The 11,735-nt window shown below is 51.8% G+C and overlaps 1 protein-coding gene across 4 annotated transcripts in view; it reads left to right on the top strand.

Moving 5' to 3' along the window:
• Nucleotides 1-912: 912 nt before the first annotated feature.
• LOC115077971 (phospholipid scramblase 1-like) overlaps nucleotides 913-11,735 on the top strand; it is a 33,279-nt gene continuing 22,456 nt past the window's right edge. Inside the window, exons 1-2 of one of the 4 annotated variants that reach the window (XM_029580455.1) lie at nucleotides 913-1,014; nucleotides 9,403-9,507. In XM_029580455.1, the coding sequence (XP_029436315.1) occupies nucleotides 9,495-9,507 (13 nt within the window). In that variant the 5' untranslated portion in view covers nucleotides 913-1,014; nucleotides 9,403-9,494. Of the gene's footprint in view, nucleotides 1,015-4,636; nucleotides 4,658-8,282; nucleotides 8,393-9,402; nucleotides 9,508-11,735 lie in introns of those variants that run through there. The other 3 variants (XM_029580457.1, XM_029580456.1, XM_029580459.1) reach the window with 3 other exon arrangements.

Here is an 11,735-nt window from a genome sequence, read left to right as displayed (position 1 = left end):
ACCAGTGCCCCATTCCCTGCAAGGTGACTCCACCCAGTCTGATCCAGTGTTCTGTGACACCCAGAGCTGTGCCAAGTCGAGGAGGCGTCCCGGCTAAAAATAAACCGGTTGTATCTGAAAACACATAGGGGCACGGACAGTTTTCTCCCCAGCCTCTCTCTCTGCAGCTGTTAGCACTGTCTTGGGGTGCTGTCCTCTACTCTTCAGCTGTTAGTGCTGTATTCAGACTTTGCTTGACTGTTGCCTCTCCTGAGGTCTCTCTTCAGTTGTTTGTGCTGTAGTCAGACTTTCAGTTTCTTGGTGGGCTGCTGTCTCCTCCCCCCAGGTCTCTCTTCAGTAGTTTGTGCTGTATTCAGACTTTGGGTGCCTCAGGGTGTTGCTGTCTCCTCCTCCCGCCCCCAGATCTCCCTTCAGCTGTTCGCACTGTTTGCAGACTTTGGGTCTCTTGGAATGTTCCTGAGGTCCAGTTTCACCTGCAGTAGTAACTGGTGCACGATGAGAAACAGTACAGCAGCACCCCCAGTTCCCTGGGCTGCGTGACTGAGAGTGATTAAGGCGGAGGAGGAGATTTTTTACAGAAACAAACGCGCCCCTAACTTCGGGAAGAAAGCACAAAGCAGAGGAAGCGGCAGGCAGTCCACGTGTTTCAGACTCCCAGCTGAACGTGAAACGCTGCAAGGCCCGATTCACCGCTGGGCTTCAGCCCAGGGCACGTCTGGGGGATTTCTTGGTTGGGCTTTTGTAACATTTTTCTACTTCCTCTACAAATCCCTGCCTGGGCTTCCCAGGGTCGCACCCCCTCCTCCTCCTCCTGGATCAAATATCGCTGATCCTCCCCGGCCCCGCTCCCGCCCCCCCAGCCGCGTTTCATTGGGTGAGGCCGCGCCAGTCCCCACCCATCGGGAGCAGATACCGAAAGCCCCGCCCCCTCCCCACCGGCAGGAAGGGAGCCGACCGAGGAGCGGACAGGGGGCCCTGCGCGTCCCTGGTTTCCGGGGCTTTGTGCCGAGAGAGGTAAGACCGAGAGGGGAAGCTGCAGCAGGGTCGGGGGAATGTGCTGACCGGGGCCTGGGAATGGGGGCATTTGGCTGCCAGCGCGCCCGGGGGGGAGAGATTTCTGGGCGACAGACACCTCCCATGGTCTCTGCTTAGGGAGGGAGGGAGGGAGGGAGGGAGGGCGTGCGCGCGCGCGCGCCGCCGAGTCTGTTCGGTTCTCTGTGTGTTTACCCTTACTGTGCCCTAACTGCCCCCTCTACTACCCACACAGGAGTTACACCTCAAAACTTTATATTAAAGGTAAAACTCTGCTCCCCTCACTGCCCCCCATACACGAGTTATACTGGATCACTTTATATTAAGGATAAAACGCCTGCTCTGTCCCACATACACGAGTTACACCCTATCACTTTATATTAAGGATAAAATGCCTGCTCCCCTCACTGTCCCCCATACATGAGTTACACCGTATCACTTTATATTAAGGATAAAACGCCTGCTCTGTCCCTCATACACGAGTTACACCCTATCACTTTATATTAAGGATGAAACCCCCGCTCCCCTCACTGTCCCACATACATGAGTTACACCGTATCACTTTATATTAAGGATAAAATGCCTGCTCCCCTCACTGTCCCCCATACATGAGTTACACCGTATCACTTTATATTAAGGATAAAACGCCTGCTCTGTCCCACATACACGAGTTACACCCTATCACTTTATATTAAGGATAAAACCCCCGCTCCCCTCGCTGTCCCACATACACGAGTTACACCGTATCTCTTTATATTAAGGATAAAACCCCCGCTCCCCTCACTGTCCCACATACACGAGTTACACCGTATCTCTTTATATTAATGATAAAATCCCCGCTCCCCTCACTGTCCCACATACACGAGTTACACCGTATCACTTTATATTAATGATAAAATCCCCGCTCCCCTCACTGTCCCACATACACGAGTTACACCGTATCACTTTATATTAATGATAAAATCCCCGCTCCCCTCACTGTCCCACATACACGAGTTACACCGTATCACTTTATATTAATGATAAAATCCCCGCTCCCCTCACTGTCCCACATACACGAGTTACACCGTATCACTTTATATTAAGGATAAAATCCCCGCTCCCCTCACTGTCCCACATACACGAGTTACACCGTATCACTTTATATTAAGGATAAAACCCCCGCTCCCCTCACTGTCCCACATACATGAGTTACACCGTATCACTTTTTATTAAGGATAAAATGCCTGCTCCCCTCACTGTCTCCCATACATGAGTTACACCGTATCACTTTATATTAAGGATAAAATCCCCGCTCCCCTCACTGTCCCACATACATGAGTTACACCGTATCACTTTATATTAAGGATAAAATCCCCGCTCCCCTCACTGTCCCACATACATGAGTTACACCGTATCACTTTTTATTAAGGATAAAATGCCTGCTCCCCTCACTGTCTCCCATACATGAGTTACACAGTATCACTTTATATTAAGGATAAATACTCCTGCTCCTCTCGCTGCACCCCTCCTAAGGCATCTCTCCAGAGTTCCTAGACAGAGGTGTGAGCGCTCCTCTTTCCCAGCCAGGGTTGTTACCACCTGTATGTATGTGGTTCTGTGTTTGGGTGCACTCGGACTCAGGACAATGGAGTGGCCTGGTAATTGGTACAGGTGTTGCCAAAGTAATATGTAAAGCCGAGAATGTATGAAAAGGATTTTCCCCATTTTTATATCTATGGAAAAAATACTTGGTGCTGTAGTCCTTTGAGTGGTTAAAATTAAAAAAAAAAGTGAGAAAAAATATATCTGTAATAGAGAAAACAGTAAAATAAAATTAGAGAACAGAATGGAACAGAAACAGACAATTCCCTGGTTCCTGGGTTGGTCCCGATTGATACTTTGTTGCAGTTTCCTCCCAGGATTGGACCCGAGTTGTTCCTGCTCATTCTTCTGTGGGATATGTTTGATTTTTCTCTCTCTTCCTAGGAAATGTGCCGTTTTGGGGTTTTGCACAGGGTAGGAGGAAATGCTCTTCTGTTTCTGTTTCTCGGGTGTTGCTTTGAAGGCAGAGTCTGACTCAGTTGTTGTTTCTTGTTCTGTATTGGTTGAGGAGTCTGTCTGTCTGTTCTCTCTGTGTGTGTGTGACCAAGGGGAGGGATTCTGCTAAGGTGCAGCTCCTGTGCAGAGACCTGTAGCAGTCTGGCTTCTTGTGTTTTCCCAGCCTGAGGTGTATTGGTGTTCCGGGGCCAGCTTTGATATTTGCAGCGCTGTCTTTTGTTAGGTAGGACTGTTGGTAGGTGAGTCCTGGCAGTTAGCACAGATTTGCTACATGGTTGCTGAGTGTGTGTGTATATATATATATATATATATATATATGTATATATATATATATGTATTTTTTTTGCATGGTTTTCAGTTGCTTCACAGAGAGGCTAATGTAATCTGCAGTGGTTGAACACTTGTTTACTGTTTATGCATTTTTCGTGCATGTAAAGGAAGTTTACTTACTGCAAACGAGGTTCTCTGCAGACAACAGGATTAATTAGCCATGGCACGTGGGTGATGTAATCCTGCACTGAATGGACCCATTTCTCTAGCTTAGTAAAGCTTTTTGTTTGTTTGTTTGTTTGTTTTTTACCTACTGTGCATCTGTGGCAGTTCCAGGGCTTGCTTTTGTGGACTCCCCTCAGTTGATTGTAGAGCTTAGCTTCCGCTAGGTAGTTGTCTCTCCAGGGAGATGGGAGAGTATTAAGCATGGCTAATTTCTTAGCATCCAGTCAGATGAATCCAGAACAAGTGGGTTATACACCTCCAACAGCAGATGGAAACGGAGCAGACTGATGTCACAGTATATATATACCCCTGCAGTGACATCAGTGCGCCAGTATTCTCTGTCTCCAGCAGATGGTGGACGTGCATCTCCCTGTGGGGATTGCTTCATTTTCAGAAGGGCAAATTTAATTCCTTAATTCTCCTTGCTCTCCTGTGGTGATACCAAATGGTCCCTCCCCCAGTTAAGAATTCCTGAGGTGATTTTTGTGGTCCCTCAGAGGTGTGTCTTGGTCCAGTAGCCGGTTTTCAGCCAGCGTGGACTTAGCTGCTGATGCAGGAAGTTGAATGCGGTGGTGACGGCACTTGTCTCCTCCCCCTGCCGGAGGCATTGTAGCCTGAGGAATAAGGCTCATCATAAACTAGGCCAAGCTTTAGGCTAGGCCTGTTGTGGTGTCTTTAGCCTATGTGGACATACACATGCAGGAAGCTGCATTCATGGTTGAACATGTGGTATGCGGTACTGTTGAAACCAGCGGAAGGGTCTTATCTGGAGCATTTAAAAGCCATGTAAGGACTGTATATCTCCCATTGTTAGGACCTGAATGGCAGCACATTGCTCCTTATTCTGGGCTACTGTTTCCCTGACCTGAGTACAACCCCAAAGAGATTCAGTCAACTTGTCATGGACATACTCAACTAAGCCATCTGGTGTGCTCCGATGGCTGCCACAGAAGATCTTGTTGTGGTGTTGGAGCGATTCATAACGTTGCCTGAAGATGTCATTCTGTTGTGTCCAGAACAGTCTGCTGATAGTCTTCCCGCTCCCTGTCTAGAACCTGTACCAGAGGCTTCAGCTTGTCGATGCACTTGGGTAAGTATTGTACCATCCACAATGTGGAGCTCTAGAAGACCCTCTTCCCAAAACTGTCCAACAAGATTCTAGCGTTTTGTTTTTTTTTTTAGTTCATTTCAGGGATGACTCCACCACCATTGACTGATGGTAGTGGAGCTTGTTTTACTCTGTATTTCAGGTTCAATTTTCTGGCTATTGAGGGACAGGAGGATGAACTCGCTCACATTCTTGTTTGTAGATCCCACAGAATTGAATGAATCTGGATCACTGCAGGCTTCAAAGGCATTTTCAGAATCTGAGGTAGTCCAAAGATCTTGATGTATAGATATTTATCCTTCTGGTCGTTGACGCCTATCGCCTTGCTCAGCTAGTCCAGGAATTTTGAGTATGAGAGTTCTTCTGGTAGAGGAGAATGCATTGGCAGATTTATCTATTTATTTATTTTTCTATGCCAATATTCGATTCAAAATATCACACCAGTTTGCGTAGAACCGGATGTCTCAAAGGCAGGCCTTTTGGTGACGTGATATAGTATAACAGATTAACCGAGTAAATATAAAGAAACTTGTTTTACATAATAACTTTTCTAACAGTAAATATGGTAAGGGGATCCTTCCATGGAACCAAAAGGCGAAGGTACACTAACACATGACCCCACTGAAGTTGAAGGTGATTGGGGTGTGGACCTCTGTCATCTCAAAGGGGAATAATCTTGGAGAATACCCCAGTTGGTGGTGTCCTGTGCTTCCTTCTCAGACAGACAGGCTAGATTCCCCTGCAGAGAGGGGATGATTTGAGGGCTATAGAATCTCTGATGGAAGCCCATAAGGTGTGAAGATGAGATGGACTCCCCTTGTGGAAACCAAATTTGAAATTCTGGACAGAAGGGGTTGTTCCTGACTGCAAATGAGGCAGAGAAATTCTTCACCAGTTCAGCCGTCTGATCTCTGGATTGACGTGTCTTCTGACCTGAAGTTGGGGAAGCAATATCCTCCTCTCCTGCCAGTATAGGATGATCGTCTTGTGAAGCTCCTACTGGACTCCAGGAGAGAGGACCCTCTCCAGGGTTCACTGTTCTAGTGCTTGCAGAGCGACCAGGGCACAATGAAGCATATCTGATCTGTAGTCTCCAAAGCAAGTTCCTGATTAAGAAGGTGGGATGGAGGGAGGTAAGTGTCATGATTCAGCCCCCAGAGCCCGTTCTAGCTTTGAGTGCCTCAAATGCACTGATGGGGGGGCCAGGGACCATAGTGCCAGGGGGCAGTGTGCCAATGGCTCTAATGGATGAAGCGTCGGTAATGCTGAGGCTGGATGTGTCGACAGAGGTGGTGAAGCCGATGCATGAACAGCACCAGTGGCCGGGGCATTGATGGCACTGGGCACTTGGTATGCCGCAAGCTTTGGTGCTGACTTATGTTTTGTGGCACCAAGTGCACTGCCAATTCTGATGCACGGCGCTGCTGAGGGGGCTCACCGCCCCTGCTCTTGATGCTTTCGTGTCTTGCTTGAGCTACAGTAGTACTGGGAAGCAGCACCGCAGTTGGGGGGGAGGGGGAATCGTTCCTCAAGGAGCTCCTTCTTGTCTTGGGGTGGCGGGACCCCAAAGAAATCCCTGCTCCGTGTTTCACTGACCGGTGAAGTTCCTCCACCTTCTGGGGATCTCGGTGAGTCCCAGTCCTAGCAGTTGGCTGAGTTGTGCTCTGGTCTCAGACGACTGTAATAAATATCGTGGCCATCCGTGATGGACATCTTGCGGCCACGCACACGGTCCTTGAAGCCACTGGGGGTGACTTTCTGGGAGCAGGACATAATTCTATATTTCTTTTTCCCCCAGTAGCGCTGGAAAGTGCTGTTGGCAACTCAAAGTGAGTTTGAAGGGATAAAACTTTGAAGTACAGCGCACCAAAAGACCAGAATGGGTACACGATCGTGCGGAAGATTGGACACACAAGACCGCTGGCGCTCCTGAGAGAGCGCGCCTGTGCGGTGCTGAGCTAGGAGAGAAGGGTCCCTCTGGCGCCATCGGATGACGTCGGCCCCTGCTTGTCAGTGGAGGACTTTAGCACGCAGCGTGCTCACAGAGTAGTGCTCCTCCGTGCAGATCCCGTGTTAATGCTCCTCAATGCAGGGGAGGTGCAGTAAAACCCTGAGGACTTAGCTCACGTTCTTCGTATGCTGGCACCGTAACTCCCGGGTCAGAGGTGGCGTAAAGTTAACTCGCATTTCTGGGGCTGCTGTCGTGCTGTGTCAGATCTGGGGCTCCTGGATGCAGGGATCCTAGACTCGGGTTTTCTGGGTCCAGGACCCCAGGGCTGAGAACTGGCACAATTCTGTACAGCAGCAGTAACCCCAGAAATGTGAGCTCATGGTTAAATTTCCAAGCCTGGAAAAAAAAAAAGCACTAAGCATTGGGATATCCGAGTCTGGGATCCCGAAGCAGGGGTCCTCTGCCAAGCGACCTCTCAGAGCCCTCGCATCAGAGAGGCAAAATGCTCGCGTGTGCGGCTGTGTTATTATGTAAGCTCCATACAGCGCTGGCTGTTTGTCCATCTGTCTGTCGTTGGCTCCTCGTGCTTCTCTGGATTTCTCCGCGCCTAATGCCTGGGAGAACAGCAGGACTGTTGGCTGGGTAGGAGCTGCATGACAGCAGCCTGACGGGGTGGGGGATGACAACTTTTGCACAGTGACCCAGAGAAGCATGAGGTGACAGCACTAGACAGTTGTACATTCAGCGAGTGTTGCACCGTGGTGACAGTTGTGCATTCTCCTGAGCTTTCACAAAGATAGACAGTTGCACAAGTAATTCTGCCGCAAAGAGTTCCAGATCAAGAGCTTTCTAGATAAGTGCACATACAGTTGGCATGCAAGGTCCCTTTCCCAAAGAGTTTATGAATCAGCATTTCAGCCAACAGGGAAGTGAAGCTTCAAGATGAGCATAAGAACATACAGTTTGCCATACTGGGTCAGACCAAAGGTCCATCAAGCCCAGCATCCTGTTTCCATCAGTGGCCAATCCAGGTCACAAGTACCTGGCAGGATCCCAAGGGGTAGACAGATCCCAAGCTGCTTATCCCAAGAATAAGCAGGGGATTTCTGCAACTCCACCTTAACAATGGTTTATGGGCTTTTCCTCTAGGAACTTCTCCAAACCTTTTTTAAATGCAGCTACACTAATAGCTTTCACCGCATCCTCTGGTAACAAATTCCAGAGCTTAATTATGCGTTGAGTAAAAACATATTTTCTCCTATTTGTCTTAAATGTATCTCCCGGTAACTTCGTTGCATGTCCCCTGGTCTTTGCAGGAGCTCTGAGGACTAGCGCCAGGCAGGATTCCTAATCTCATCTCCCCCTCTCTGCCCCCCCCATCATTGTAGTGGGAGCAGGGTGGAGGATGGCGAGAAGGGAGCTGGGCTGGAACACTCCCCGGCTCCTCTCCTTACATTTTCCGATCCTTTTGTTTTCAGAGGCTTTGGCTGCTGGGAGTCTTCTCCTCCCTTCCTGCCTCCCCCTCTCCCCCTCCCTGGCCCTGCTGGGAAGGGCAGGGGCAGGCTCAGGGTATTGAATTTCAGGTGGGGGGGGGGGGGGGGAGAGAAATGTTGGCTGCTGAAGGAGCAGGGAGAGGTGCGGGAGGGATGGAAGATGGCTCTTTAGCAGTTTCCATTGGGTAGAGCCTTGGCCTTCCTGAAGCCGATGGAAGTGTTTGGGAGTCTGTGTGATGTCTCTGAACATGCGTTCCTGCATGTGCAGCTGGGGTGAGTGCACCCCTCTGTGCATGGCTGGGTCCAGGAGTCTTCTTGGCGTGTGGGGTACTCTGTGGTTGAGTCTCTGGCCTGCAGCCAGCTGGAACTGGTCTAGGAGAGGCATAGGAAGGGCCTTGTTTCCCAGGGATCCCAGTGCAGAGCCATATGCATGTCATTAGTGTGTGCCTGTGTGTGTGTGTGCCGGTGCCGGTGTCTGTGTGCCGGTGCCGGTGTCTGTGTGTGTGTGTGTGTGTGTGTGTGTGTGTGTGTGCCGGTGTCTGCTGGTGTCTGTGTGTGTGTGTGCGTCTGCCTGCGGACAGCAATCTCTCACTCTCTGAGATTACTGCAAACTCATGACAGGAGTGGGAGGGGAATGGCCCACATGCACAGTAACATGTGGTAAATAGTGGTGGGGCTTTTGTTTCAACCAAAAAAAAAAATCTGCCGCCGTGTCTTGAAACAAAAGGAAGAAGGAGTGCCTGGGAGGGTTATCGCAGGGTTTGAAGTTCCCCCAAAGCGTCAGGAGCTCCAGTTGTCCGCTGAGGCTCCAGTGTGGAAAGATGTAGGATGGGCCGGGCAGAGAGCTTTGTGCGTGTGGTCCCCTGAGGGTCCCGGGAACACTTCCCATCCCAGTTCCTGTATAGAGTTGGGTGGGGGGAGGAAGGGGTTAAGACACAGTGACAGCTCTAAACTGAAGGCGAGGGCACAGGGGGGCAACCTGCACGAAGCCCCTTGCCAGTCAGACCTGCCTGGGCCTTCAGTTTGCCGGTTCGGGTCTCCGAGCTGATGGCACTGAGGGGGTGGCACTTTCGCTTTCCTAACAGAGCCCCCGAGACGCAGAGGGTAGGGGTCAGTGGCCCGGGCGCGGTGAGGACGGGTAATTCCTAGAGAGCTCTCTTTCAAAGCTCCCGTATCCCACAATTGGGCCGGGATGCGTTTGCGCCTTGGGAGAGGGTTGCACTGCGGGGCAGGGTTGGCTCAGCCCTTGTTCATCTCCTGGCTTTGTTTTTGCCTTCTCTCAGGGAGCCTTAGGTCGGCTGCCACGGGAAACCACGAGACTCGTCCACGCTAGAGGGGAGCGGAGAGGCCTCTCCCTCGGATAAACAGAGCTAGCATGGCTGCTCCAGGTAACCGGTGCCCCCTCACCTTCCCTCTCTGTTTCTGCTCTCCCTTCCCCTCCTCTCTCCCCCCCCCCCTCCCTCCCTCCAGATGCCCGTGTCCCCTTCCCCCTTCCGCACCTGTTGAAAGTCAATCCCATCCCTGGGGGAGGGGAGGAAGATGTCTGTAAGAGACAGAAGGGGGTTTGTGATGAAGGCTCCTCACACCTTCACATCCACCACCTTTTTTTGTTTTCCTTTTGTAAGGCTAAATCAATTATTACAGAGGCTCCCCGGGGGCGTAAGACGAGGTGAATGGAGCAGGGCTCCATTCACCTCGTGGGCTCCTAGTTTTACCTCCCTGTCTTGCCGTCTCTCTGCTGCTGTGCCAGAGGGCAGGTGGGAGATGAGCCGAAGTAAGAGGCAACTGCGCCATCTGTTCCGTTAAAGCTCGCAGAAGACGAGGGGCCCGCATGCCGTGGCGAGCTCTCGCAGGCATTTTTTTCCCCCGTGGTAGAATAAAAGGTTTCGTGGCCGAACCGCTGCTTTTATTGCACAGACCTCTCCCCCCCCCCCCCCCCACACCCCGCTGATGGGCAGTGAGACACAATGACCGCTTCCTTTCCCCGTGCGGTATGCGGCCTGTCATGCCACGGAAGCCACGGTCGTTGCTCTGGGTGACTTTGGCAGCTCTTTGTGATGTGGTGGTTTCGTTCTGCCTCGCTTGCATTGTAATCGTGCACCTTTGCGTTGTTATTTGGCTTGGCCGTAAGCCACTTTGGGGCAGGCCTGCGAGAGGGGGGGGTACAAGTGGAAAGGGGAGATGTGGGCCAGCCAGAGCGAGCAGGACGGGTTTGTTGATGGAACGGAGAGGGGCCGTCGTGGCACGCCTCGGCTGGTCTCCTCGTGCACGTCCAGGAGAGCGTTGGAGCGGTGCCAGAGGGGCCAGAAAAGGCTGGGCCATCTAGTGACAGGGGCAGAGGGTGGGCCGCTGCCGGCATCTCCTCCTGGGGTGTTCCTGGTGGCCACAGACTAAAATTATGATAGTATTACATTTGTAGTTTAACCATGGAGATGCGCCCAGTCAGGCCTGGCCGAAATATCTGCCCGGGGCCAGGACCTTTCTGGATGAGGTGCTCACGGGCCGAATTCTTTTCCTGGGGAAGGGGGCCGGGAAGATTTAAAAAGAGAAGATGGTGCAAGATGGGAGGGAATACAAGAAAAAGGGCTAAAAATGCCCCAGAGAAGAGGGGGAAGGACAGGTGGATTCCTTGAGGGGGGGAGGGGCAGGGGAATCTCTCAGATGCGCACCCGGAGCGCTCTCCTCCCCGACAGGAGCCCAGCCGGTCCCGCCGCATTCCAGAGCTGCACATCCCAGCCCTCTACCTGGGGGGGGGCGGAGGCTCCCACGGCCCCGGGGCACCTACCCCGCGATGCTGCTGCTCACGCCGCTGTCTGGAGGCAAACGCCTCTTGCTGCTGTTCACAGCCGGCAATTCTCTGGCCGCTCCGCTTCCTGGGGTGGGGGGAAGCCAACGTGCCGGGCCTTAAAATAGAAACGGGAAGCTGTGGCGGGAGATGAGGGGCGCGAGGCCGCGTCTCGTCTGCCCGCTCCTGACGTGTTATCAACGCGTCCACCCGCTGCTGGCCTTTCCCCTCGCATCCTCGTGGCCAGAGGATCCTTACTGTTTCTCTGCCTCCTCCTCCTCCTCACCCCGTGACGTTTCCTCTGCCATTGCTTGTATCTTTTGAGGTCCCTGAATGTCTCTGTCATTTCTCCCTGATCCCTCCTAAAATTGTAACTATTTAGGTCCTCCAGTCCCCTCTGCTAGGGCTCACGGAGCAGTTTCGCCCGCCTCCGGAGCCGAGGGCAGTGCCCCTTGCGGGCTCTCGCCAGCCGCCTGCGCAGAAGGCGTTGTTGCCTCCTCTTTGCCTTCCTGCCCGTTCTACCTTTTCCCCCTGCTCTGGCCGCTGTCTTGTCGCACTGGTTTTTTTTTTTTTTTTTGCTGTCTTTTTTTTTAGATCGTTAGCTGCCACCTCCTCGCCGTCTCTCCTCCTCCTCCCCTTTTTTTCCTGCGATTCCTGTTGTAAATTTTTTGAAAGCTAAACCTTAAGCCCTTCACCTTTTTCAATCTTTTCCGCCCTCCTCCCTTTTATTTACTTTGCTGGCAAAAGGTTTTGGTTTTCAAACTGGTTTAGCCGGCTAAGAAGGGCGTCTGCCGGCTACACCCGCCGGAGTGAACGTTTTCCGCCCGCACG

The sequence above is a fragment of the Rhinatrema bivittatum genome, chromosome 16 (assembly GCF_901001135.1).
Source record: "Rhinatrema bivittatum chromosome 16, aRhiBiv1.1, whole genome shotgun sequence".
Lineage (NCBI taxonomy): Eukaryota > Metazoa > Chordata > Amphibia > Gymnophiona > Rhinatrematidae > Rhinatrema > Rhinatrema bivittatum.
Note: the sequence above shows the minus strand (reverse complement) of the source record. Positions and strands in the feature narration are given on the sequence as shown.